Source organism: Somniosus microcephalus, chromosome 5 (genome assembly GCF_052327205.1).
Source record: "Somniosus microcephalus isolate GS21.2 chromosome 5, FLI_Smic_1.0, whole genome shotgun sequence".
Classification (NCBI taxonomy): Eukaryota; Metazoa; Chordata; class Chondrichthyes; order Squaliformes; family Somniosidae; genus Somniosus; species Somniosus microcephalus.
In genome coordinates this window covers 60,252,012-60,279,765 of record NC_140991.1, presented here as the reverse complement: position 1 = coordinate 60,279,765, position 27,754 = coordinate 60,252,012, and the positions used below count along the sequence as shown (strand labels likewise).

The window sequence follows — 27,754 nt, the reverse complement described above, 5'->3', positions numbered from 1 at the left end:
ATTATGAGCTTGGGATCATTGTAGTTATGTGCTGTAAAAGATTTCAGTTTGCAATTTAACAGCATTTTGCTTTAGATGTATTCTGATGTATCTGGAGTCAGCGTTACTGGATCCTGTGAAGTGGTATTGAAGTTTGTACAACTGCCTTTATTTTCATACTTGGAATATCTGTAACTCAAGGTGGGGGGAGGGGGGAGAAAATAGTCTTGGCTTGTCAGACAGTGTTGCAGTAAGGTCCAAAAGGGTTATGGGGAGCGGGCAGGGAAGTGGACGTGAGTCTAGGTTCGGATCAGCCATGATCCTATTGAATGGCGGAGCAGGCCCGAGGGGCCGTATGGCCTACTCCTGCTTCTTATGTTCTTATGTCAGAAAGTGCAACAAATAAAATATCAACAGTAAAATTTTCTGCTGATGCCCCCAGGTCCCCCTAGAAAAGAAATCCCATGCCTTCAACTCGCCTCACCCTTCAGTAACGTCTAAATCCACTCCTGCTGCAAATTCTGCTCTTGTGTACTTTATGCTTTTTCTCCTGCAATAAGGATGGCAGAATGTTGGCCAGGCCTGCAGCTTAAGTTACGACAAGCTCGTATTCCACTGCATTTTCAGTCTAACTCCTTGTTTGCATATCTCAAAAAGCCTGTATTATTGTCTGTCAGCTTTTTTGGGGGGCCTGTGTCAGCCATTTTGAAGCTATCGGTCAGCTTTTTGCATTTTTCTCAGTTGCGATGTATGCACGCTGATGATATGATAAGATAAGACTGGCTTCGAGGAGTTACTGGATGAGTTGCTGGTGCTGTGAGGAAAATGCATTAGGTTTATGTGCCTCTGATTAATGCTTGAATTTGTGCTGATTTTAATCCAACTCCATTGCACTCAGTAACTTCTCCAAACCAGTTGCCCTGCCCCCTTTTCATCATCACTGCTTAAATGAAAAAAATAAAAAAAGTAAAACAAGTAAAACATGAAAATGAAAAAGGATGTTTGAAAGAGAAGGAAAGTCTGGTGCAAGCATTTTCTGTGCGAAGCTCTACTAAATATTCTTTAATCATCTTTTAGAAAATACCCTCGCTATCCCAGTTTAATTGATCCCGATGGAGACTGGCAGTTTCCATTTCCACTGTGTTTCTAAGCTGTTCGAGTGGTGTGTGTTATTGGGGCTATGCTTATCCAGATTAGTTCCAGTGCGATCTAGGCCGGGACTTTCCGGGTGTGGTGGAAACCCCGATTACACGCGTAAACAGGGTTTCCACTGCACTTCCGGCAAAGTTAAGGCAGCGGAGCAGGAGCAGTGCCGAGGAAATTCTGGCCCTAGTGTATTGGACTGGTTCGGGAGCAGATTTGAAGCTACTCAATTCTAGAACTACAGGCTGCACTCTTGATTAATAGAGGTCTTACTGAGGTCAGCTGACTCTGGAACAGCTTTTAGGTTGCTCTGAATTGGCAACTTCCATGGGGAACTATAGGCCAGTTAGCCTGATATTAATAGTAGGCAAAATCCTAGAATCTATTATTAGGGACTTGGTAACAGAGCACTTAGAAAATCATAACATGGTTTTATGAAAGGAAATCATGTTTACATAAGAACATAAGAAATAGGAGCAGGAGTAGGCCATTTGGACCTTCGAGCCTGCTCTGCCATTCAATAAGATCATGGCTGATCTTCTACCTCATCTCCACTTTCCTGACCTATCCCCATATCCCTTGATTCCCTTAATATTCAAAAATCTATTGATCTCTGTCTTGAATATACTCAACGACTGAGACTCCACAGCCCTCTGGGGTAGAGAATTCCAAAGATTCACCACGCCCTGAGCCTCACATCAGTAGTTGGAGAAATGCTGGAATCTATTATAAAGGATGCAATAACTGGGCACTTAGAAACTAATAGTAAGATTGGGCAGAGTCAACATGGATTTGTGAAAGGGAAGTCCTGTTTGACAAACCTATTGGAGTTCTTTGAGGATGTAACTAGTGGAGTAGACAAAGGGGAACCGGTAAATGTGGTGTATTTGGATTTTCAGAAGGCCTTCGATAAGGTCCCACACAAGAGGTTGGTGAACAAAATTAGGGCACATGGAATTGGGGATAATATACTAGCATGGATTGAGAATTGGTTAACAGACGGAAAACAAAGAGTAGGGATAAACGGGTCTTTTTCAGGATGGCAGGCTGTGACTAGTGGGGTATCGCAAGGATCAGTGCTTGGGCCCCAGCTATTCACAATCTATATCAATGATTTGGATGAGGGGATTAAATGTAACATTTCCAAATTTGCTGATGACACAAAGCTAGGTGACAGTGTCAGTTGTGTAGAGGATGTGAAGAGGCTTCAAGGGGATCTCGACAGGCTCAGTGAGTGGCTGAGAACATGGCAGATGGATTATAATGTGGATAAATGTGAAGTTATCCACTTTGGTAGAAAAAATAGAAAGGCAGAATATTTCCTAAATGGTGAAAGATTGGGGAATGCTGATGCTCAAAGGGACCTGGGTGTCCTTGTACATGACTCACTGAAAGTGAATGTGCAGGTGCAGCAAGCTATTAGGAAGGCAAATTGTATGCTGGCCTTCATTACAAGAGGATTTGAGTACAGGAGTAAAGAAGTCTTACTCCAATTATATAGGGCCTTGGTGAGACCACACCTGGAGTACTGTGTACAATTTTGATCTCCTTACCTAAGGATATACTTGCTATAGAGGGAGTGCAACGAAGGTTCATGAGATTGATTCCTGGGATGGCGGGACTGTCTTATGAGAAGAGATTGAGTAAGCTAGGCCTGTATTCTCTGGAATTCAGAAGAATGAGAGGGGATCTCATTGAAGCATACAAAATTATTACAGGGCTTGATAGAGTGGATGCTGGGAGAATATTTCCCTTGGCTGGGGAGTCTAGAACCAGGGGCCACAGCCTCAGGATAAAGCGTAGGCCATTCAGGACTGAGATGAGAAGAAATTTCTTCACACAGAGGGTGGTGAATCTTTGGAATTCTCTACCCCAGAGGGCTGTGGAGGCTCAGTCATTGGGTATATTCAAAACAGAAGTCGATAGATTTCTGACTGGTAAGGGCATCAAGGGATATGGTGATAAGGCCGGTGAATGGAATTGAGGCAGTAGATCAGCCATGATCTCATTGAATGGCCGAATGGCCTACTCCTGCTCCTATTTCTTATGTTCTTATGTTCTAAGAAATTTCTTCTCATCTCAGTCCTAAATGGCCGACCTCTTATTCTGAAATGATGACCCCTGGTTCTAGACTCCCCAACCAGGGGAAACACCCTCCCTGCATCTACCCTGTCAAGTCCTGTAAGAATTTTCTATGTTTCAATGAGATCACCTCTCATTCTTCTAAACGCTAGAGAATATAGGCCTAATCTACTCAATCTGTCCTCATAGGACAGTCCCCCCCCATCCCAGGAACCAATCTGGTAAACCTTTGTTGCACTCCCTCTATGGCAAGTATATCCTTCCTTAGGTAAGGAGACCAAAATTGCACACAATACTCCAGGTGTAGTCTCACCAGGGCCCTATATAATTGCAGTAAGACATCTTTACTCTTATACTCAAATCCTCTTGTGATACAGGCCAACATACCATTTGCTTTCCTAATTGCTTGCTGTACCTGCATGTTAACTTTCAGTGATTTGTATACAAGGACACCCAGGTCCCTCTGAACACCAATATTTCCCAATCTCTCACCATTCAAAAAATACTCTGCTTTTCTATTTTTCCTACCAAAGTGGATAATTTCATATATCTCCACATTATATTCCATTTGCCATGTTCTTGCCCACTCACTTAGCCTGTCTACATCCCCTTGAAGCCTCCTTGCATCTTCCTCACAACTTACATTCCCACTCAGCTTTGTTTCATCAGCAAATTTGGATATATTACATTTGTTCCCCTCATCCAAATCATTGATGTAGATTGTGAATAGCTGAGGCCCAAGCACTGATCATTGCGGTACCCCACTAGTTACAGCCTGCCAACCCGAAAATGACCCGTTTATTCCTACTCTCTGTTTTCTGTCCGCTAACCAATCCTCAATCCATGCTAGTATATTACCCCCAATCCCATGAGTCCTAATTTTGTTTAATAACCTCTTGTGGTGACACCTTATCGAATGCCTTCTGAAAATCCAAATATACCACATCCACTGGTTCCCCCTTATCTATTCTGCTAGTTACAACCTCAAAAATCTTGAACAGATTTGTCAAACACAATTTCCCTTTCATAAATCTGTGTTGACTCTGCCCAATCCTATTATTATTTTCTAAATGCCCTGGTTTTTTTTTTCATTCTTGGGATGTGGGCGTTGCTGGCAAGGCCAGCATTTATTGCCCATCCCTAATTGCCCTTGAGAGAAGGTGGTGGTGAGCCACCTTCTTGAACTGCTGCAGTCCGTGTGGTGAAGGTACTCCCACAGTGCTGTTAGGTAGGAAGTTCCAGGATTTTGACCCAGCGACGATGAAGGATCGGCGATATACTTCTAAGTCAGGATGGTGTGTGACTTGAAGGGGTGTGTTCCCATGCACCTGCTCCCCTTGTCCTTCTAGGTGGAAGAGGTCACGGGTTTGGGAGGTGCTGCCGAAGAAGCCTTGGCGAGTTGCTACAGTGCATCTTGTAGATGGTACACACTGCAGCCACAGTACGCCGGTGGTGGAGTGAGTGAATCTTTAAGGTGATGGATGGGGTGCCAATCAAGCGGGCTGCTTTGTCCTGGATGTTGTTGAGCTGCTTGAGTGTTTTTGGAGCTGCATTCATCCAGGCAAGTGGAAAGTATTCCATCACACTCCTGACTTGTGCCTTGTAGATGGTGGAAAAGCTTTGGGGAGTCTTTATTGCTGCTGATCGACCACAATGTCTCATGGATGCCCAGTTTTGAGCTGCTAGATCTGTTCTGAATCCATCCCATTTAGCACGGTGGTAGTGTCACACAACACGATGGAGGGTGTCCTCAGTATGAAGACGGGACTTCGTCTCCACAATGACTGTGCAGTGGTCACTGCTACCAATACTGTCAGATGCATCTGCGACAGGTAGATTGGTGAGGACGAGGTCAAGTAGGATTTTCCCTCATGTTGGTTCTCTCACCACCTGTCGCAGGCCCAGACTGGCAGTTATGTCCTTCAGGACTCGGCCAGCTCGGTCAGTAGTGGTGCTACCGAGCCACTCTTGGTGATGGACATTGAAGTCCCCCACCCAGAGTACATTCTGTGCCCTTGCTACTCTCAGCGCTTCTTCCAAGTGGTGTTCAACATGGAGGAGTACTGATTCATCAACAGGGGGTGGGTGGTAGGTGGTAATCAGCAGGAAGTTTCCTTGCCCATGCTTGACCCGAAGCCATGAGACTTCATGGGGTCCGGAGTCAATGTTGAGAACTGCCAGTGCCACGCCTTCCTGACTGTATACCATTGTGCCACCACCCCTGGTGGGTCTGTCCTGTTGGTGGGACAGGACATACCCAGGGATGGTGATGGAGGAGTTTGGGGCATTGGCTGAAGTCCTTCATAATAGATTCTAGCATTTTTCCTACTACTGATGTCAGGCTAACTGGGCTGTGGTTCCCGTTTTCTCTCTAACTCCTTTCTTAATAGTGGGGTTACATTTGCTACCTTCCAATCCGTGAGAACCGTTCTAGAATCTATGGAATTTTGGAAAATGACAACCAATGCATCCACTATCTCTATAGCCAACTCTTTCAAAGCCCTAGGATGTAGGCCATCGGGTCCAGGGGATTTATCGGCTTTCAGTCCCATTAATTTCTCCAGTACTACTTTTTTACTAATACTAATGGCCCAGAAATTTGGGTCTCCACGGGTGAGTACGCATGGGGTACTCACCCGTAAGCCCAATGGAAGTGCCGGTTTCCTGCATGCACTGCGCATGCGCAGGAAACCGGCACTTCCGTTCCTCTGAACGAAGGGGTTCAGAGGTTGAACACGTGCGCAGGAGGGGCTGCGCGTGCACATCGAACTTTGTTTTTTTTTTACAGGTTTTCCCGGGAGGGTAAGTCTGCAGAAGTTAGAAATGTAAAAAGCAGGCGTAAGGCCTGCTTTTTACAAGGTAAGTGGTGAATTAATTAAAATGAAAACATTTTTTCCACAGGTTTATTATTTTTAAATACTTTAAAGCAAGGTAAGTTTATTTTTAGCCTCGTTAGAAAATAAAATTATTTTTTTCAAAAATTTAAATTATTGTTTAAAATAGTTATTTCATGTAATTTATAGTTTATTTAAAAAATGTGATTTAAAAAAAAAAAAAAATTTGAAGATTTAGTGCTGTTTTGGGGCCGTAGTATTTATAAGTCTTGACAGCTCTTCCTGTCAGACTTATGAATGGAGCATTCCCTGCTCCGATTGGCTCCCCATGGCCCACGTGATTCCAGGGGATGCATCGAACTAACTGCGCCCCTGGGATACGCAAGCACTGCGCGCCGGCAGTTGGAGCAGGCCCCGGATCGGAATTCCACGGGGGCCCACAGCACCACGGCCGGCGCGCTAGGTAAGTGCAGGCCGGGGGCTTTCACCCGCGGGAAGCCCCTGACCTGAATTTCTGGGCCAAAAACTTTCAGTTCCTCATTCTCGCTGGACCCTTGGTTCTCCATTTCCGGGAAATATTTTTGCGTCCTCTTTCGTGAAGACAGACACAAAGGGCTGGATTTTCATTGAGGAGGCAGATAGGAGGCGGGACTACAACTTTTGGGGTTGTAGTCCCGCCTCCATCGAGTTCTAGCCAACTCACGTGATTTTGACTAGATTGACCTTGTGCCCGCCCAGCGGGCTCAGCAGGCCAATTAAGGGCCACGCGGCAACAGGTGATGTCACAGATTGATATTTCACCTGTCAAGACCTTTTGACAGATGAAATAGCAGCGTTTCACAGCTGTTTGAAGCTGTCAAACACTGACAATCAGTACTCCAGGTTAATTCCTTCCTCTCGGGATGATTTAGAGATCTCCCCGGAACAGAAAGCTGAATGCTGGAACTTTTGACAGCTCGCAGCCATTCTGCTTTCTGTGCCGGTGAGATGAGGGACTCCCGAGACCTGAAGGAAGGAAGGCTGTAAAGGTAAGTACATGTAAGTAAAACTTCTTTAAACACTTTACACACACCAAACACACTTACCTTTGCACTCATGCACCTATCACTCACCTGAACACCGGACATCTCGACCCCTCCAAGCCCTTCATCCCAACGGCCCACCTCGCTAACTTGGCGTGGTTTGGAGCCATCGGGAATCCCACATTTCACCAATGAAAATAGGGATTCGGCTAAAAACTGCCTGTTAACTACCTGTTAACAGGCAGTTAATTGGCACTAATCCCCTTCCTGCCTCGGGGAGGCGGGTCCCAGTGCGGGTCGGGTACCCGCCTCCTTTGAAACTGGCATGGAGGCGGGTTGGGGGCGGGATGGGTTTGTGCCCCCCGATTTCAGGATTTTAACTCCCACACGCCTCCAATCCCGCCTCCACGGCCCAATGAAAGTCCTGCCTAAAGTATTTGTTTAATTTCTCTGCCATTTCCTTATTCCCCATTATAATTTCTCCTGTCTCAGCCTGTAAGGAACCCACATTTACTTTCGCTAAACTTTTCCTTTTTACATACCTATAAAAGCTTTTACAGTCTGTTTTTATGTCTCTCGCTAGTTTACTCTCATATTCTATTTTCCCTTTCTTTATCAATTTCTTGGTCCTCCTTTGCTGAACTTAAAATCCTCCCAATCCTCAGGCTTACTATTCTTTTTGGCAGCATTATAAGCCTCTTCCTTTGATCTAATACTATCTTTAACTTCTGTTGTTAGCCATGGTTGAACCACTTTTCCTGTGGGGTTTTTGTGCCTTAAAGGAATGTAAATTATGTGTTAATTCTTTAAATGCTGGCCATTGCTCATCCACTGTCATACCTTTTAATGTAGTTTCCCAATCTACCTTAGCCAACTCGCTCCTCATACTTCAGCAGTTTACTTTGTTTAGAATTAAGACCCTAGTTTCGGATTTTGGATTCAAACTCAATATAAAATTCTATCACATTATGGTCACTCTTCCCTAAATGCTCCTTTACTATAAGGTTATTAATTAACCCTTTCTCGTTGCACAATGCTAGATCTAAAATAGCCTGTTCCTTATTTGGTTCCTCAACATACTGATCTAGAAAACTATCTTGCATACATTCCATGAATTCGCCCTCCATACTATTACTGCAAATTTGGTTTGCCCAGTCTATATGTAAATTAAAGTCCCCCATGATTACTGTATTACCCTTGTTTGGCAAATCTGTTAGAGTTTTTTGAAGATGTAACTAGTAGGATGGATAAGGGGGAACCAATGGATGTAGTGTATTTGGATTTTCAAAAAGCATTTGATAAGGTGCCACAAAAGAGGGTATTACACAAAATTAGGACTCATGGGATTGGGATTAATATATTAGCAAGGATTGAGGATTGGTTAATGGATAGAAAACAGACAGTAGGAATAAATGGGACTTTTTTGGGTTGGCAGGCTGTAACTAGTGGGGTACCGCAAGGATCAGTGCTTGGGCCTCAGGACATAGAAGAAGGGACTGAGTGTAACGTATCCAATTTTGCTGATGATACAAAGTTCAGTGGGAAAGTAAGCTGTGAGGAGGACGCAAAGAGGCTGCAGAGAGATATAGACAGGTTGACTGAGTGGGCAGGACCATGGCAAATGGAATTCAATGTGGGGAAGTGTGAAGTTATCCACTTTGGTAGGAAAAACAAAAAAGCAGAATATTTTTTGAATGGTGAGAGATTGGGAAATGTTTGCATTCATAATTGCGTACATAAATCACAGAAAGTTAACGTGCAGGTACAGCAAGCAATTAGGAAAGCAAATGGTATGTTAGCTTTTGTTACAAAGGGATTAGAGTATAAGAGTAAAGAAGCCTTACTGCAATTATACAGGGCTTTGGTGAGGCCACACCTGGAGTATTGTGTACAGTTTTGGTCTCCTTACCTAAGGAAAGACATACTTGCCTTAGAGGGATTGCAGCGAAGGTTCACTAGACTGGTTCCTGGGATAAGGGGATTGCCCTATGAGGAGAGATTGAGTAGACTAGGCCTATATTCCTTAGAGTTTAGAAGAATGAGAGGTGATCTAATTGTAACATATAAAATTCTTAAGGGGCTTGACAGGGTTAATTCTGGGAAAATGTTCCTCCTGGCTGGGGAGTCTAGAACACAGCGTCACAGTCTCAGAATAAGGGGCTGACCATTTAGGACTGAAAGGAGGAGAAATTTCTTCACTCAAAGGGTTGTGAATCTTTGGAATTCTCTACCCTAGAGGGCTGTGGATGCTCAGTCGTTGAGTATATTCAAGACAGAGATCGATAGATTTTTGGGAACTAAGGGAATCAAGGGATATGGGGATAGTGCGGGAAGGTAGATTTGAGGTAGAAGATCAGCCATGATCTTGTTGAATGGCGGAGCAGGCTTGAGGGGCCAAATGGCCTACTCCTGCTCCTATTTCTTATGTTCTTATTAGATAGATTGACATCGAATTTTACAGCACAGAAACAGGCCATTCGTGTTCATGCTCCACACGAGCCTCATCTCACCCTGTCAACATATCCTTCTATTCCATTCTCCTCATTTACTTATCTAGCTTCCCCTTACATGCATCTATGCTATTTGCCTCAACTACTCCATGTGACAGCGAGTTCCACATTCTCACCAGCGTCTGAGTAAAGAAGTTTCTCCTTAATTCCTTATTGGATTTATTAGTGACTATCTTATTTTTATGGCCCCTAGTTTCGGATTCCCCCACAAGTGGAAATACCTTCCCTACATCTGCCCTATCAAACCTCTTCAGAATTTAAAGACCTCTATTAGGTCACCCTGCAGCCTTTTCTAGTGAAAAGAGCCCCAGCCTGTTCAGCCTCATTAGACTGAATTGTGCTGCTCTGAGATGCGCCCAGGCCTCCATCGGAGCAATAAAGGAGGGAAATAGAGGCTCAATATGTAAAACTCTATGGGCGGGCAAATCAAAGGTATTTTCTTAAAGATACTCTTATATAATTTTTGCAGAATACACCTTTCCCCCTTCTTCCACCGCCCCCGTGAATTTCCTTTTATTTTAGTGCTTTGTAACAATTTGATAGTCAGATTCGTTCCAGGATCTTTTTGTCTCATTTACAAAGCAGGTTTTTTTTTGGCACTTTGATCTTTTCTTTCTAGTTTTTCCTTTCTGGAACTGATTAACTAAACGGTACGAGGAAAGCAGCTTTTCACCTTCATCTTCCCCTATTCTTGTTTGTGTGTGTGCAGTACCTGTGTTGGAAAAGCGCCCAAGTAGAAGGTGTTGGCCAACATGCTTTGTTTGCCAAATACAGCGCCTTTTATCAGATACAGTATTCTGTACTGGCCAGATGCTGAGGAAGCTAATATCTCTTATATCGCATTACAACAACTGAGGAGCAAAGCTTCCCTTACAAGGGTTTGACCATTCTATTCCAAGAGTGGCCATTGCCTGATGCACTGTGTTCCATCTACTCATTGTTTACCTTCCAGATCTAAACTATTACTTCAACAGAACCAGTTTATTTTCCATTTGTGTCTGTTCAGACCACCCTGGCACTGTGTTGCAGTGGGTTTTCCCTTTAGCAGCGATCATTTGTTTAGAGCTCCTGTGAATCTAAAGGTAATGTTATAACATAGGACCAGGGAATTACAGCACGGACTCAGTAGATCAGGAAAACACAAAGAAATCAATAGTGTCAGAAAGACCCTGGAATTTGAAAAGTCACTTGGAGAGAAAAAGGAGTGGAGCATTTAGATAATGTCTAAAAGAAACCTGGCAAAAAGGGGGGAGTCATTTAATGTGTAAGTACAGCAATTGTAATGTTATTGTAGCCATTAATTTTACTTATGAATAAAACTTGCTCCAGATTTTTTTTTAAAAGTCTGTCTGATTTCTGAGCCAAAATTCTGTGGAAAGTTATATAACGCAGCTTAAGCACATAGCAGTCTGCCCACAGCGATAAAATCCCACCCAGAAGGTATCGCTGGAACTGGGGGGGTGGGTGGGGGAGGGATGGGGGGTGGGGGGGAGGAATGGAGCTTCCCAGGTGCAAGGTTGCGAGCTGGATTTCTCCACAGTACAACAGCGCGTGACTTGGGGGCTGCGTCTGCGAGCAGACTTACTGCCATTTGTTTTAATAGGGTTGAGTTCTCTTATAAATAGAACCAGGCAGACCGACTCCTTTTTATTTTTTTTTCCAGACTCTGTCTTGCTCTAGTTACAGTCCAAGCACATGATGTGCTTGAGGTAAGAAATGATTTTGAAGAGATTTGCAGGGTAGCCTTGGTGACGCAGAACACGGTCCTCCACTCCTGGGGAATGGGTTTGGAACGAGTGAGGCTGGAGAGAGTAAGACGATCTCCACTCTCTGACACTGGGGGAAGGTTAAGTACAGTGTGTGCTCAGTCGTGCCAAAGTTGATCGCGTTCGGCTGTTTTTATGTGGCTACATTATTTCAGATAATAATGAGAAAGACGATAGATAGCGGAGTTGCGTATTGTGTGAGTGAATATGAATGAGAGAAGATTGATGTTCAGTGATGCGGAATAGTTTTGAACAGTTCCAGTGTAACATAAAGCGTGTGTGTATGAGATTGTACCAAGCATAAAGAATATAAAGAGTGCAGCTTTGCATTGAATGCTGCCATTCGCAAAGGATGAATATCCTTCCTATTCTGCTGAAAAACTTCTTGGGGGGGGGGTAAATTAAAATGTTTAAATAATGAATGAAAGTATTTCTTCATTCTAATTTATTCAGAATCTGCTTTATGCATGTCTTAAAAATGCCATGGCAACAAAGCTGGGCAATTCCTTTTCTGGCTTAATTATTAGTTAGTCGGGCAATCACTCAAATCCTCTCCAAAAACATAATTTTCATTGCTTCAGAGACTTGTTGTGCAAAGTTATGCTACTCAGTAAGGAAACGGTGCTGCAGGTGATTAATGTAGAAATTCACAGGATTTGTCTGGGGTTGCCATTCGCCCTATTCATTAGTCAAGTTTTTTATTCTCAGCATACACAATTCTTTCTAATACAAGATTCTGGGACACACAAAGAACTCGAGAGTGTTTCTATTCACTTTGTCAGTGACGTCTGCTGCAGTGTTAAAGGGCAGACTTTGGTTGTGAGACCCATCCCTGTGCTTGCCATAGCTCTGCCTCCTTTCATATGAGGTTCAAATGATATAATGTAAACAAAACAGTTTATTAAAACTTATGATAATGCTAAAACTATACAAATCATTGGTTAGAGAGCAGTTAGAATATTGGGGCCTAAATTCATCAGTGTTGCACCTATTTTACAGGTGCAGAGGCCCACGCTTGATCTGCTCAATTGATCTGGGCCATTTTTTTTTAGGTGGTCCTGGCGGCCGCCTGAAATAAGCGCAGGCCTTATTTCAATATTGAAATGAGGCTCCTGCGTCTATTTCAAACCTGGGCTCCTGAATGAATTAGGACTAGTCAGAGCTTGCGATGTGCACGCTCCGACTAGTATATCCGGGTCTTCAGTTGTCTAACCAGTGCTCCTTAAAGGGACCGCAGGAGGCTGCTCAGAAAAGGTACCACAATTACGACCTTTTATTTTTTGTGGAATTGGAGGGAGCAGGAGTGTTCTTCCTGGCTCCACAAAACAACTGTGGGCTACTGCCGGCCCACCCTCAATCCCTCTCCCTAATCGCTCCTCTTGGATTTAACTGTGGGTCTCAGTGCCAGCTTATATTAGATAGGCCCAGATAGGTGAGCTGCATCAGGGTGCCTGGGCACTGGAAGCTCGCCTGAATTCTGATGCTGAGGCTCGAGGACCAAACTAAATTCTGGTACACTGTCACTGTGTGCTGCAATGTGTCAGCTGTGGCTCAGGTGGTAACACCCTCACCTCTGAGTCAGAAGGTTGTGGGTTCATAGTCCCACTCCAGAGAGTTAAACACAGAAATCTAGGCTAACTCTCCAGTGCAGTACTTTGATGCCGTCTTTCAGATGAGACATTAAGCTGAGGCCCTGTCTGCTCTCTCAGGTGGACATAAAGGATCCTATGGCACGATTCGAAGAAGAGCAGGGAAGTTATCCCCGGTGTCCTAGCCATTACTTAACCCTCAATCAACATCACTAAACAGATTATCTGGTTATTATCACATTGCTGTTTGTGGGAGCTTGACTGAGTACAAATTGGCTGCCGCGTTTCCTACATTACAACAGTGACTGTACTTCATTGGCTGTAAAGCGTTTGGGATGTCTGGTGGTTGTGACAGGCGCTATATAAATGCAAGTCTTTCTTTTAAAATGCTGCCCAGATTGGGGTGCTAACAAATTTAAACGTGTCCAATTTTGGGCACCCTACTTTAGGAAGAATGTCAATGCCATTCAAAGAGTAGAGAGGAGATTTACTAAGATTTATTGTGTCAGCTGTGGCTCAGTGGTTGCACTCTCACCTCTGAGTCAGAAGGTCATGTGTTCAAGTTCCACTCCAGGGACTTTAGCACATAATCTAGGCTGACACCAGTGCAGTATTGAGGGATTGCTGCGCTGTTGGAAGTGCCATCTTTCAAATGAGACATTTGCCCTCTCAAGTGGATGTAAAAAATAGCGCGGCACTATTTGAAGAAAGGCAGAAGACTATCCCAGTGTCCTGGCCAGCATTTATCCCTCTGCCATCTGTGTTTTCTACATTAAAACAGTGACTACACTTCAAAAGCACTTCATTGGTTGTAAATAATTTCGGGGTGTACTGAAGTCATGAAAGGCGCTGTATAAATTCAAGTTTATCTTTCAGATGATACTAGAGATCAGAGACTTTAGGGTATGAGGAGGAACTAGAAAACTAGCTCTATTTCCAGAACTGGAACAGAGAGGACTAATAGGAGATGTGATCGAGGTGTTGAAAATTTTATGGAGTTTTGATAAGGTAAATTGGGTAAAGCTATTTCCACTCAGCGAGCCAATAACTAGAGGACATAAATTTAAGAACATTACCAAAAGAATGAAGGGAAAGTTCAGGAAAAATATTTTTACACAGAGGGTTGTTAGGACATGGAATGCCCTAACAGAAACAACTGTAAAAGCAGAATCCATAATAGCTTTTAAAAGGGAAGTGGATAACCTTTAAAAAAAGGAAAAGGGGAATAGATAAAGTTCAGGGAATTGCAACTAAGTGGCTCGTTCTTTCAGAAAGCTAGCATGGGCACAATGGGCCAAATAGCCTCTTTCTATGCTGCAAAATTCTATTTCACTTAATCTAATGGCCCATTTATTAAAATGAGAAAGTGGTGGTGAGCCACCTCTTGAGTTGCAGAGGGCAGTTAAGATTCGACCACATTGCTGTGGGTTTGAAGTCACATATAGGCCAGATCATTTAAGGACAACAGATTTCCTTTCCTAAAGGACATTAGTGAACCAGATCATTTTTTATGACCATCTGGTAGTTTCATGGTCATTATTACTGATAGTAGTTTTTTATTCCAGATTTATTTAATTAACTGAATTTAAATTCTGCAGCTGCTATGGTGGGATTTGAATTCACATCTCCAGATCATTAGTCCCAGGCCTCTGGATTACTAGTCTAGTAACATTACCATGATGCCACCTCATGCTATGCACGTCCTTTCAATATTATGCATTCTCAGGCTTGCTTCAACAGGTTCTACATTGGTAACTATGGTTTAATATTTTAAAGATCATAAAATCCATTATAGCAGTTTGCTGATTCCATAACTAGTCTCCACAATAATAACATCTGATAGCCCCTATAGGTTTCAGCTGCCCATTGATATGAAATGAGTCATGTAACTCAGGAGTGAAGTCACCTGAATCAAATGTAGGGGAGTAGATTGAGACAACCTCAAGGAGCGAGTCTCATACACTTCGGCTTCCCATGGGTTAACTATCGTAAAACACACTTTACAAAGTTCCCAGATGATCCATTGGACTCCCTGGGAACATCTTAAACATCTTTTTAAGTTTTCACTATCAGCAAAACATATGTTGGGCATATCTTCTTAAGATTATGTATTTCTAGGCATGTTTCATCAGACTATACTTTGAATGAAAATATTATTAGCATTTAGATGCCAGTGAGCAGAGCCCTTAGTCAGAGCTCTTTATACCTAGTCACACAACCCCTTCAATGTTGGAGATCCTGTTGGACTTCAATCTGGTACAACAGATTGACTTCCATCTGTATGCTGCATAATATTGAACTCTAACCCTGTGATACCAGGCACTGTTGCTATTGTCATTTGTCTGGATTGAGATGCTTTGGAGAAACAAAAAGGCCCGAGTCAATTATTTACTCCCTCTGACTACATCAAGTCAAGTTCTTTCAAGTTCCCTGTCTGGAGTAGTGTGAGACGTCAGGAGCAGGTCACTCTTATTTGTAAGTGAGCATTATGTCCACCTTCCTATCTCAAGAAACCTCATCTTAGGGGCCTTCTGTAATCCGTCAACACTCTTTTTTGACCCCTACCAAAAGAAGTGTGGGTGATCTCCTGGATTTGCCCCGTCCCTTACAGCTGACTCCCCACAAAATTATAGCAATACTTTTCTTGCATTATTTCCTTCTCTCATGATAGTGAACACTCTAGCTATCTAGGATTATTATGGTCTGTTACTACGGAACCACCAGCATATTGCACACCAAGGTTCCTTATCCTCTTTAATAAAACGTGGCATCAGGTTATCCCAGCTCCATGTTTGTCAGTGATGAGGAACCCTTACTGCCTGGGACAACTGTCTGGTGATTAGACCCAACTGAAATATCCACTGCTTGACCAAGTCTATTAGGGCTATGAATTTAAATGTGTCCATTGTAAATGTTAAAAACGCATTCATCAACTTTTGCATTTGTTAATCTTTCTTTGGGTAGTGAACTATTATGAAACGCTTGCTCTTTAAAACATAAAATGGAAATAATGTACGCTAAAAAGCAACCTGTAGTTTAAGGTAAAAAATGTACAGTATTTGGCATAATTTAGCTCTTGTACATGATTAAACACTGCTGCCTGTAACCTTAGTGTTTATTCAGTGTACAGAAGCTGCTTAATTCCTTTTAAAGCCCGTTGTTCCTAAGTTTATTGCATAAATTATCTATGAGTAAATGACAAGGATTTATTAATAAAGTTAGCATCAAAGTTCTAAAAGTGAATTCAATTTTCTCAAGTGTCTTAACCACACTCTATGCCTTTATATTTGTTACAGGTTAAACAGTGGTCCTCCATCACTTTGTACATCTAGGCCCAAATCTGGTAAGGATGTCACCTATTGGCGACGAAGAGGACAAGACTTCAGTGTTTTACTGGATTACACAAACCGAGGAGACTCAGACTACAAAGAAAATAATGTGACAAAAACTCAAAACATTCCCAAAGCTGAGCAACGAGGAAATACTTCACAAGGTGCACAGCTGAAGAACACGCAGCATAAAACAGAAGTAAGTAGAATAAATGAGCAAAAGGGTTGGATGGCAGAAGGTCAGAGTGTGACGGTGAGAGAGATGTGTGAAGACAAGTGGCGAACTCCAGTGGATCGTAAGTGCCAAAGCTTGGGTACAGAGGAATGGAAATCTTCTTTAGGAAGACAGCTGTCTGATGGCGATGGAAACAAGTTGAGACTTGGAGTATTGCCCCACATGGTTGGTGATGAAGTATTAAAAAAAGAAGGAATGCAATATGTAAAAAAGGGGAAGTCTCAGTCATTGCCCAGAGTTATACCGGAAAATAATGGTAAGGAATTTCAGACAGGTCTACAATATGTAGATATGTCTGGGTTTGACAGAAATAGATTGGAAAATCAATGTTTGAAAGATCATCTTGTGTTGCAAGATAGCAGCTCTTATTGTCATCCTAAAATAAATTCAAAATGGACAGAAAACTTCAGGCAGAGTGCTCAGTTTGCACAGTTGCCAAAAGCTAAGTTCAGTAGACCACTGAAACCTCCCTCCTATGAACTGTATCAGCAAATTAGGAGAAGTTCAGAAATGATACCTAGTCTCCATGTACATGGAGAAAATGATGGGCAAGTGACTTATTTTGCCAAGGACAGTGAAGCAAGTGCTGACCATAATTGCTGCCCCCAAGCTCTTGCTAGTAGCAGCTTGGAGCCTCCTGTCTATGTGCCTCCCCCATCTTACAAAGCACCACCTCAACAGAAAGTTGGTGAGAAATGTTTTGATAAAGTGCCTACTTGCAACAACACATGTCAACCCTACCAATCTACAGAGACTCTTGTCGATCGGGCTCACTGGTGTTTAGAAAATCAGGAGAACAATCATGCTCATCAAAAACACATGTCTGATGATAATGGCTCAAAGCAACATTTGCTGCAAGTTAAGAATGTAAATGATGATATAGGTAAGGATGTCCCTCACACTAGGGAAAGCTATAGTTCATCACATAATGGATACACAGATGATCAAAAGGCATTTGTCAAGTACATACCATTTAATGATCCTCGAATTAGACATATTACCATAGTGCAGTCTGAAAAGCAATACGGTGAAACAGATAATAAGTATGAACAATGGAATGCAAAGGACCATGTTACAGATGGAAACAAGACGTTTGGGCCATCAGACCGTCGCAGTGCCTTTTCTGTTCCATCAGGGTCATATTACTCCACTCAGGCAGGCCTGAGGCCTATAGCTGATCCTACAACTAGCAACAGATGGTTGGTAGCATCCAAGCCAGACAGTGAGAATGGTACTAAGTCTGACCATTGTTGTAAACCATATGTCGACAACCAGTGCGACTCCTCATTAAAGTATAATTCAAGGGTTCTTTCAACCACAAACTATCCAGCAGGCTTTCCACATTCAAATGCCAATTCTAAAGCAGAACTGCATGTAAATCAAGTTCCTCCTGAAGCCTGTATAACCCAGGTAAAAAAGTGGGAACCAGATTCCCAGTGTTTTGAGGTGCAAGAAAAGAAACGCCCAAAAAGAAGGATGACAGAAACAATATTTTGTCTAGTTTCTGTGCCAGTCAAAACATTCGAAGGTGGGACAAATGAAGATGCACTTAATAATGACATGAGAAATGGAAACATTGAAAGGGCTATGAATGATAGCACTGGAAACTTAACAGAGCAAAGTTTTTTAAGCATGTCTTCCTCTGACTTGGAGTTACAAGCATTGACAGGAAATATGATGTCAGAAAATGGGTTAAAGAGACCAGAGCCCTGGAATGAAGTTAGCCACAGACATGCAGTTGGCTATAATTTCAACCAGCACAGAGAATTAAGAGCCTCCGGCTCTTGGCCAGGTGACCAGTACAGAGATCAAGAAACGCAAACGAGTTTCATTAAAGGTCCTCGTACTGCTCGGTCATTCACTGGTGCCATAAAAAAGATTGCAACAGGCAACCAGATACAAAGTCAGAACCACTCAGAACCTGAATCCATTGTATTAATGAAAGGGGATAAAAGGAGTGCAGATGTTACAGCCATCAATGACCAGAAACGTAAGCTAAGTAACTATTCAATAAATGGCCAAACAAGCTTGTATCCATCTACCAACAGTGCTTTCTCAAGGACATCTTCTACACAGTATCAGGCCAGTCACATTAACTCATACCAAAGTCAGCTCGATGGGGCTTCAAAAAGCCTGCATGAGAAAGGCAAAGATGCAAGTGCGGAAGAGCGCGTGGAAGAGAGCAGAGTGTGTCCACAGACTTCACCCAACAATGGCAAAGAGACTGTAGGTTTTGGTCAGTTCCTCCTGAAGCCTGTAAACCGTCGCCCTTGGGACGCAATCAGTGAATTGGAAAGTTTCAACAAAGAGATTCAGGAACAAGAGGATCGTAACCTCCAGGCATTGCACAAGGAGAATGAAGACGGTGAGCTTACTGCAATCCAATCGATAAACTCAGACAAAGATTTTTCAAACAGTCAAATGACGTCCTGTCAGAAACCTGAGCTGTGTGTGCCTGAAAAAACAATTGCCAAAATAACCAAGCCCAAAGAAGAGATGGACAGCGGCAGTAATAAAAGTTGCCCAGATTACACCAATATTACCCCTGAGGTACAGAACCTTTTTAAAATATCTGCTGACAATAACAAGCTCAGCAGCCAGTCAAGCAATCTACTCCATAAACCTATCAAGAAAGGAACAAGTACTGAATGCAGCTCAATTCGAAATGTGTTCACAACAAAAAATGCACAATTCACTAACTTAAACAATGAAAAGAATGTGGAAGACACCAATAGCAAAAGGCAGTGCATAAGCATCAATGGAGTTCGAAAGCCTGTACATCGGTTAAGTGAAACAAAGGCAGAAAGCACAAATGATGGAGACCCATCAGTCAGAGTTATGGCACCAGGTAAAAAAATAGTGCCAACTCTAGAAACTGAATGTGACGGCAGTATTAGAAAAATCTTATCGCAACTCAACAATGATCAGGGCTGTTCAGAAACTGACCTGCGCTCTCTAATCTGTCATAAAAGCACAAAACCAAACATTGACAACTTGAATGACCCCTTTGAACAGAAATCTGCAGAAGGAATTTCCAAAAATGAATCATTCGAAGAAAGAGCTGCCAGGATTTTAGGAATAGATGTAGCAGCAGAAGCCTTGATTTCTCCACGGAAGAAAATGTTGCATCAGGATACAGGAGAAAATGAGAAAACGTCTTCTGCTGAAGTGGAGCTGGGCTATACTTGTGATCATTTTATCGCAAACCGGAAATACCCTTCGGAAAAGCTACCGGGGCATGTCAAAGAAAGACCTCTGGACGTCAACTTTCAATCAGAATGGCAACACAGCCCACCCTATGGCACAGGCACTTGGGTCCCAAATGGAAATAATGTGCTGCAGTATAAACTACCAAAACATGCTACTGAAAGTAACAAAGAATTGCAGTTGGGGAAAAGGGCCATCATAAACGAATTATTTCATGGACCTTTCAAGGAGTTTTATAATTGGGCTGACAAAAATTGCTGCTTTAGCACAGAAAGAAAAAATGCCTCTGTCCCAAGTACAGACAGGAAAGGTCGAAACACTTCAGAGATGATTGAAGCCTTGCAAGGTAAACTTGCATCGTCCCCAAGCCGAACAGCTCTGGACCGCTTGGCCAGAATGAAAGAAGTAGATTCGGTTTCCCGTATCAGACGTCTCAGCATAAAAAGTGCAGACTCTGGTGATGAACTTGATGAGGAAAAATTTAGCACAGAGCGAGGAGAAAAGGAAGCAGTTTACACATCGGCCAGAAGAGAAGACACCTGCACAACAAGGAGGAGAATCATATCACTGGACCAGGATTTGGAATCTTTTGTGTCTTCAATAACAGCTGATGCTGAGAACAAAGAGATTGGAGGTATGTCTTTGCAAAATCTTTACAGCACAATGTCATGACTAGATTCACTGTATCTCATAGACTGGATGATGCCCACTGTAGAATGTGTAAATATAGGGATGCAATTAGTTTGAGCAACAAGCACTAGCAGGCACTTTGTCAAGTTATTGAAATGTGATAGCCATCTTTTGCTTAATGGTGAATCTTCCTGTTTTTAAGGTGTTGTCGTCCCTCTTTTTTTTCTTGTGTTTCCCTGCAGCACACACCAGCCCCATCCAACCGATGAGTAGGGAACCTCCTACAAATTCTCTGCCAATGCCAATCCAAAATTAGATGCAAAGAAATACACACGAGTTGTGCTGTCTCTGACATTCTACCTCATGGTGTAGTACTCCGTGCCTTCCCAAGGAATGTCTGAGATCAGGAACACAGAATTTGGGGCATAGATCTGTGCACTGACACTCTGTGATACAGTCCTTTTTTTTTCATTTGTTCACAGGATGTGGGCATTGCTGGCAAGGCCGGCATTTATTGCCCATCCCTAATTGCCCTTGAGAAGGTCCTTGTGCAGTTTGTACTCCCAACAGTGCTGACATTGTCATAGCAGTTTGGTACAACTGAGTGGCTTGCTAGGCCATTTAGAGGGCAGTTAAGAGTCAACCACATTGTTGTGGGTCTGGAGTCACATATAGGCCAGATCAGGTAAAGATGGTAGATTCCCTTCACTGCAGGACATTAGTGAACCAAATGGATTTTTTAAACAACAAATCCAGTAGTTTTATGGTCACTAACTTTTTAATTCAAATTAATTCCACTAGCCATGGTGGGATTTGATCTCACATCCCTAGATAGTCCAGGTTCCATGGTTACTAGTACCAGCACCATAACCACTATACTACCACACCCATGCTTCAACATGTTGTACCAATGTGTCACATTGGAGTATGTTCATTTTGTAACCACTGCATTATCATTGTCATGATCCATTGTTTAAGGGCAAAATACAAGAGGACAGTGTAAAGAGGATAGTCTGTTCTTCACCTGCGCAGCCTTTTCCCCTTTTATCCCACACCTCAATCCCCCCAACCCAAACACCAGCTCTCTAACATTGTCATAAGTAAGGATGCATTCAGGGCCTGCTCCATATACACCCTCCATTTATACCATTGCTGAACCTAGGAATACATTTGCTCAAGCAGTAGGTTAAGAGTGTTGTCAACAGCAGCCCCCTGCCTGGAACCAGGGAAGGATGGAAATTCCAATGAATAGGGTTGCAAGTTAATGTTGGCAGGACTCCTTATCCCCATCTCAGGCCAACTGAGCCCAGGGAGCAAGCCCAAATGAATTATCTTAATCATTAAATTCACATTGGTCACAACATATGCACCACAATGCCAGCAAACCCATTGTACCAATGTACAAGCAAACACGATCAAAATTTACAATGACTTCACAAAATGTGTGTATATAACATTTTGATAAAGTAATTTTAAAAAATGTGTATAGGAATGAAAAAGCATTGCCTTGCCTCTTACAGGCATCCACTTCCTTATGGCTACCAACTGAATGCTGGCAAATAAGAAACAGGAATAATTGTTTCCAATTGATATTGGGGAATAACATGGTATTTATATAAAAAGTATAGTAAATTTCAGCAGGATGTGATGTCTGTATGAGGGGGTGATTGCTGTAATTTGTATGTATACAATGTCTGTGTCATAGTCTAAGTCACACACAAAATTTTTACATAGAATCATACAGCACAGAAGGAGGCCATTCAGCCCATTGTGCCTGTGCCAGCTCTTTGAAAGAGCTACCCAATTAGTTCCATGCCCCTGCCCTTTCCCCATAGCCCTACAAATTTTTCCCCTTCAAATATTTATCCAATTCCATTTTGAAATTTACCATTGAATCTGCTTCCACCACCCTTTCAGGCAGTGCATTCCAGATCATAATAACTCGCTGCATAAAAAAAAATTCTCCTCCTCTCCCCTCTGGTTCTTTTGCCAATTACCTTAAATCTGTGACCTCTGGTTACTGACCTTCCTACATCTACATAATTTCTGTGTCTCAGCTTTTGAAGAACTATATCCTGCACCCCGCCCCCAATAATCGTTTTTCCGATGGAAAGACGTTCAGCTGAGCAAAGTCTCTAGCTTGGAAATTCCGCAGGGGCTGCTCCACCAGTGGAAGAGTGACAGGGAGAGTCCACCAACCAGCCAGCCGCTGAGCCCCGGCCCAAATTGCTGGGACCGGGTCATTTATGTGGTCAGGGTAAGGCAGCCAGCACTTGCATGGGTGCATCAATGGCAACCGCCCTGATCCCCTCCTGTAAGGAGGAGGGGCTCACACGTCCTTCTGGGCCAAAGGAAAAAAGTAGTTGCGATATTCTTCACCTTCAAATTGAGCCATAATTGCATCAAAACAGAAGGTAATCGATTTGCTCAAAAGGGGCTCACATTAAGAGCAGCATGGCCAGGGTAGCCTGCGAACTCCCCCAATATATCCCCTTAACCTTTCAGGAGTGGATGGAAGATTCCGTTTACAACCCCGCCCTTACTGGAAAATGGCAAGCCAGAAAAACAGGATGGAATCCCGGCAGAGCCAAGTTCTGCCCCATTTTCCGGCTCCCAATCCAGACGTCAGCTGGTGCTCCACCCTGGCCTGGACTGGAATTTCAGGCCTTTTCCTCCGAACCCAGATCCCTAAGTTCTGGGATCATCGTTGTCACTCTTCTGTGCTCTGTACAATACATCAATGTCTTTTAGAACAGTGGTTTGCAAACTGGCGTCCGCGGAGACTTTCCAGGGGGTCTGTGAAACATTGACCAATTATTCGTCGGCGAAGATCTCTGAAAAATTGCGGACTGTAAAAATGAACCAGTGAGGATCGGGGAGCAGGCGGGACCAGAGTGTTCACGTTCGGGTTCCTTCCAATGACCTCATTGGTGTCTGTGGGAGGAGAGCGGAGGTTGGCTGGCTGGTAATGCGGCGAAGGGCGCCTGAAACATAGAAAAGTTTCGTCGGGAGTTGGTAAGTTTTAAAGTTCAACCAAGAGCGAGTGGCCATCATTCACCGCGAGTCTCTTGCTGGCTTTCTGCGGTCTGCTGGAAAGCTTTTATTCGTTGCGCAAACTTTTCCCAAACCAGTTATGTGGGATAATCTTGGAACATTAATGGCGGCGAGCTGAAACCACCGCTGGTCTTTTTATTTAAATTGCTTTCTTTATTACTTTCCTTTATTAACTGAGGCATAGAATATAAGAGCAGGGAGGTTATGCTGGAACTGTATAAAACACTAGTTAGGCCACAGCTAGAGTACTGCGTACAGTTTTGGTCACATTACAGGAAGGATGTGATTGCAATAGAGAGGGTACAAAGGAGATTTACGAGGATGTGGCCAGGACTGGAGAATTTTAGCTATGAGGAAAGATAAGATGGGCTGGGGTTATTTTCTTTGCAACAGCGGAGTCTGAGGGGAGACTTAATTGAGGTGTATAAAACTATGAGGGGCCTAGATAGAGTGGATAGGAAGGACCTGTTTCCCTTAGCGGGAATAACTAGGGGCATAGATTTAAAATAATTTGTGGAAGGATTAGAGGGGAGTTGAGGAGAACTTTTTTCACCCAGTGAGTGGTGAGGTTCTGGAACGCACTGCTTCAAAGGGTGGTAAAGGCAGAAACTCTCATCACATTTAAAAAGTACTTGGATATGCAAGTGCCGTAACCTACAGGGCTACGGACCAAGAGCTGGAAAGTGGGATTAGGCTGGATAGCTCTTTTTCGGCCGGCACAGACACGATGGGCCGAAAGGCCTCCTTCTGTGCCATAAATTTCTGTGATTCTATGGTCTGAATCGAGCCGAAACCCCGTTACCGCGGCAGCACTGATTTATGTGCTGGAAAGTTCTGGAAAAGTTGCGCGGTGGAGTGAGCGGGGCTGTTGGAGACCCGGGGCCCATCAGGTTGCCCGGCTGCTGTTTTTTTGGGGGGAGGGGAGAGGAGGGTTCAGGTTCACGTGTCACTGGCTGGAGAGGGCAGGGGTGCGGACTGACTGAGAGCTGGAAATGTAAGGACTTGTTCCTGACCCGCTTGGAACGCCCTGACTATGAAAAGAACAAGTTTCTTTGATGTGGATGTTGGCAGACGGGTGTGAAGCAGGCGATCCCAATCACTCCAGCAGCTGTATGTTTGGGGAGTTTTTTTTTTGTCTCGAGTTCTTTTTACTTTCACTTCTTTAGCACTGAATTAAAATTGAGGCTTTTGCTAATTTCAAATTGTATTTTTTTAAAAAAAGGTTCTCAATTAAAATCCATGGATGAGCAGCAGTATTTAGGACAGTGCTTAAAATTAATGTAACAAATAGGAAAGTGAACAGCAGGCGCAATTTTAAATAAATTGTCAAACATCACATCGAGGAAATAGACAGACTCTGCAGTGAGAAGCCGGCACTCCCATCTCACTGATATCTGTAAGTAAATACCTGGGCCTAGAAATTCATCTCAGGCAGAGGCACAAAACGGGCAATACCGGATCGGTCGCCCGTTATACGCAGCGTCTGATACTCCGTTCCCTTGCAGTCAGTGGTACTGAATATCAGGCACTGGGTATAACGGGCAACCGATCCGTTACTGCTCGAGTACCACTGTTTTACAAGGTAGAGTGCCCAAATCTGCACATAGCATTTCAAATGTGGCTTCACCAGTGATCTATACAAGATGGTAATAACCAGTTGTGATTTATAGGTCAGCGCCCTTGAGATATATCCTAGAATTTCATTATCTTTGCTGATATCAGCCTCCTATTGACTGATAACTGCCTTTAGTGAATGACCAGTAATCACAACGCAGGGAAAATGGATTCACAATCCCAATAGGCAACACTTATTAACCAGAGTCTGAGACAAGCCTGCACCCAACCCCCACCCCCACCCCCCGCCATCAATATGTATGAAAATAGATTCAATCCAAATAGGCTTTGTGCCATGAATTCCATGAGCCTTAAACTCCTTTGAAAGCCGCACATGCAGGATTTTATTAAATGCCTTCAGAAAGTCCAACTACAAAATAATGCAATAGTTATAAATTGTGCTGTATGCAAAACAGGAGCGGATGGGGCTATGTGAATGTTTTCAGTGACTATAATCTCACAGCCATTTACTCACAATATTTTGAATTTTGCATTTTCTGAATATTCGGTGTGAACTCCCACCTGCACAGTGGACTGCCTAGTCGAGCACTGAGCAGTTCCACAGTGGGTACTTATTTGAAGGGCTGCAGCTGCATCTGTCGTCTTGTCTGCAGCAGAAGGGTAGGGGCTTGCGTTTGGAAATTCATGGGCAATGGGGGCTTCTCGTCCATGACCCAACTGGTGCTGCACTCAAACTCATGTTGCAGGAAGTGAGGCAAAGGACAGGCTATCCTCTGGTAAAGAAGGGCACATTTCACAAAAAAGGCAGGTGCAAGAAGCCTGGCAGCAGATAGCTGGCAGGGTAAGTGTTGTCATCAACACTCAAAGGACCGGGCTCCAAATGTGCAAAAAGATGGGTCAGAAGAAAGCTGCCAAGGAGGCCCTGCCAGGGTTGTATCATAACGAACCACCTGATTTGTTGTTAGCACTATTTCAAGATGCAAACCATTTGCCTTTACAGTAGAGGACACCAAGAATATCCCAACACTTGACAAGCAGGGGGCTATGGGGGGGAGGAGCTAAATACGATTAAAATCACTAAGGAAGTAGTACTTGGTAAAATAATGGGACTCAAGGCGGATAAATCACCTGGACCTGATGGCTTACATCCCAGGGTTTTGAGGGAAGTGGCGGTAGGGATTGTGGATGCATTGGTAATAATCTTCCAAAACTCCCTGGACTCAGCAAAGGTCCCGGCAGACTGGAAAACTGCTAATGTAACACCCTTATTTAAAAAGGGTAGTAGACAGAAGGCTGGAAACTATAGACCGGTTAGCCTAACATCTGTGGTAGGTAAAATTTTGGAGTCCATTATTAAGGAGACAGTAACAGGACATTTGGATAATCATAATTTAATAAGACAAAGTCAGCATGGTTTTATGAAGGGGAAGTCATGTTTGACAAATTTGCTGGAGTTCTTTGAGGAAGTAACATATAGGGTGGATAAAGGTGAACCAGTGGACGTAGTGTATTTAGACTTCCAAAAGGCATTTGACAAGGTGCCACACAAAAGATTATTGCTCAAGATAAAAAATCACGGGATTGGGGGTAATATTCTGGCATGGATAGAGGATTGGCTATCTAACAGAAGGCAGAGAGTTGGGATAAATGGTTCATATTCAGACTGGCAATCAGTAACCAGTGGTGTTCCGCAGGGGTCAGTGCTGGGTCCCCAACTCTTTACAATCTATATTAACAATTTGGAGGAGGGGACCGAGTGTAACACATCAAAGTTTGCAGATGATACTAAGATGGGAGGGAAAGTAGTGAGTGAGGAGGACATAAAAAACCTGCAAGGGGACATAGACAGGCTAAGTAAGTGGGCAGAGATTTGGCAGATGGAATACAATACTGGAAAGTGTGAGGTTATGCACTTTGGCAGGAAAAATCGTAGAGCAAGTTATCTTAATGGCAAGAAACTTGAAAGTACTGAAGTACAAAGGGATCTGGGGGTCCTGGTGCACAAAACTCAAAAGGTTAGTATGCAGGTGCAGCAAGTGATTAAGAAGGCCAATGGAATGTTGGCTTTCATTGCTAGGGGGATAGAATATAAAAATAGGGAGGTATTGCTTCAGTTGTACAAAGTATTGGTGAGACCGCACCTGGAATACTGCATACAGTTTTGGTGTCCATACTTAAGAAAGGACATACTTGCTCTCGAGTCAGTACAAAGAAGGTTCACTCGATTAATCCCGGGGATGAGGGGATGGACATATGAGGAGAGGTTGAGTAGATTGGGACTCTACTCATTGGAGTTCAGAAGAATGAGAGGCGATCTTATTGAAACATATAAGATTATGAAGGGGTTGGATCGGGTGGATGCAGGGAGGATGTTCCAGATGATGGGTGAAACTAGAACTAGGGGGCATAGTCTTAGAATAAGGGGCTGCTCTTTCAAAACTGAGATGAGGAGGAACTACTTCACTCAGAGGGTGGTAGGTCCATGGAATATGCTGCCCCAAAAAGCTGTCGAAGCTACATCATTACATAAATTTAAAACAGAAATAGACAGTTTCCTAGTAGAAAAGGGAATTAAGGGTTACGGGGAGCGGGCAGGAATTTGGACATGAGTCTAGGTTCGGATAGGTCATGGCCCTGTGGGTAGCGGAGCGGGCCCAGGGGCCGTGTAGCCTGATCCTGCTCCTGTTTTCGTGTGTCTAATGCTGTTCGATTCAGGAGATAGTCCTGTCATAGTGGATTGGCGGTTAGGATCAGATCAGCCATGATCTTATTGAATGGCGGAGCAGGCTCGAGGGGCCA

The 27,754-nt window shown here is 43.4% G+C and overlaps 1 protein-coding gene across 3 annotated transcripts in view; it reads left to right on the top strand.

Annotated features, from left to right (window-relative positions):
- jcada (junctional cadherin 5 associated a) overlaps positions 1-27,754 on the top strand; it is a 280,161-nt gene that overhangs the window by 185,354 nt on the left and 67,053 nt on the right. For all 3 annotated transcript variants that reach the window (XM_085987674.1, XM_085987671.1, XM_085987672.1), the window contains exon 4: positions 16,222-20,330. In XM_085987674.1, the coding sequence (XP_085843800.1) occupies positions 16,222-20,330 (4,109 nt within the window). The remainder of the gene's footprint in view (positions 1-16,221; positions 20,331-27,754) is intronic.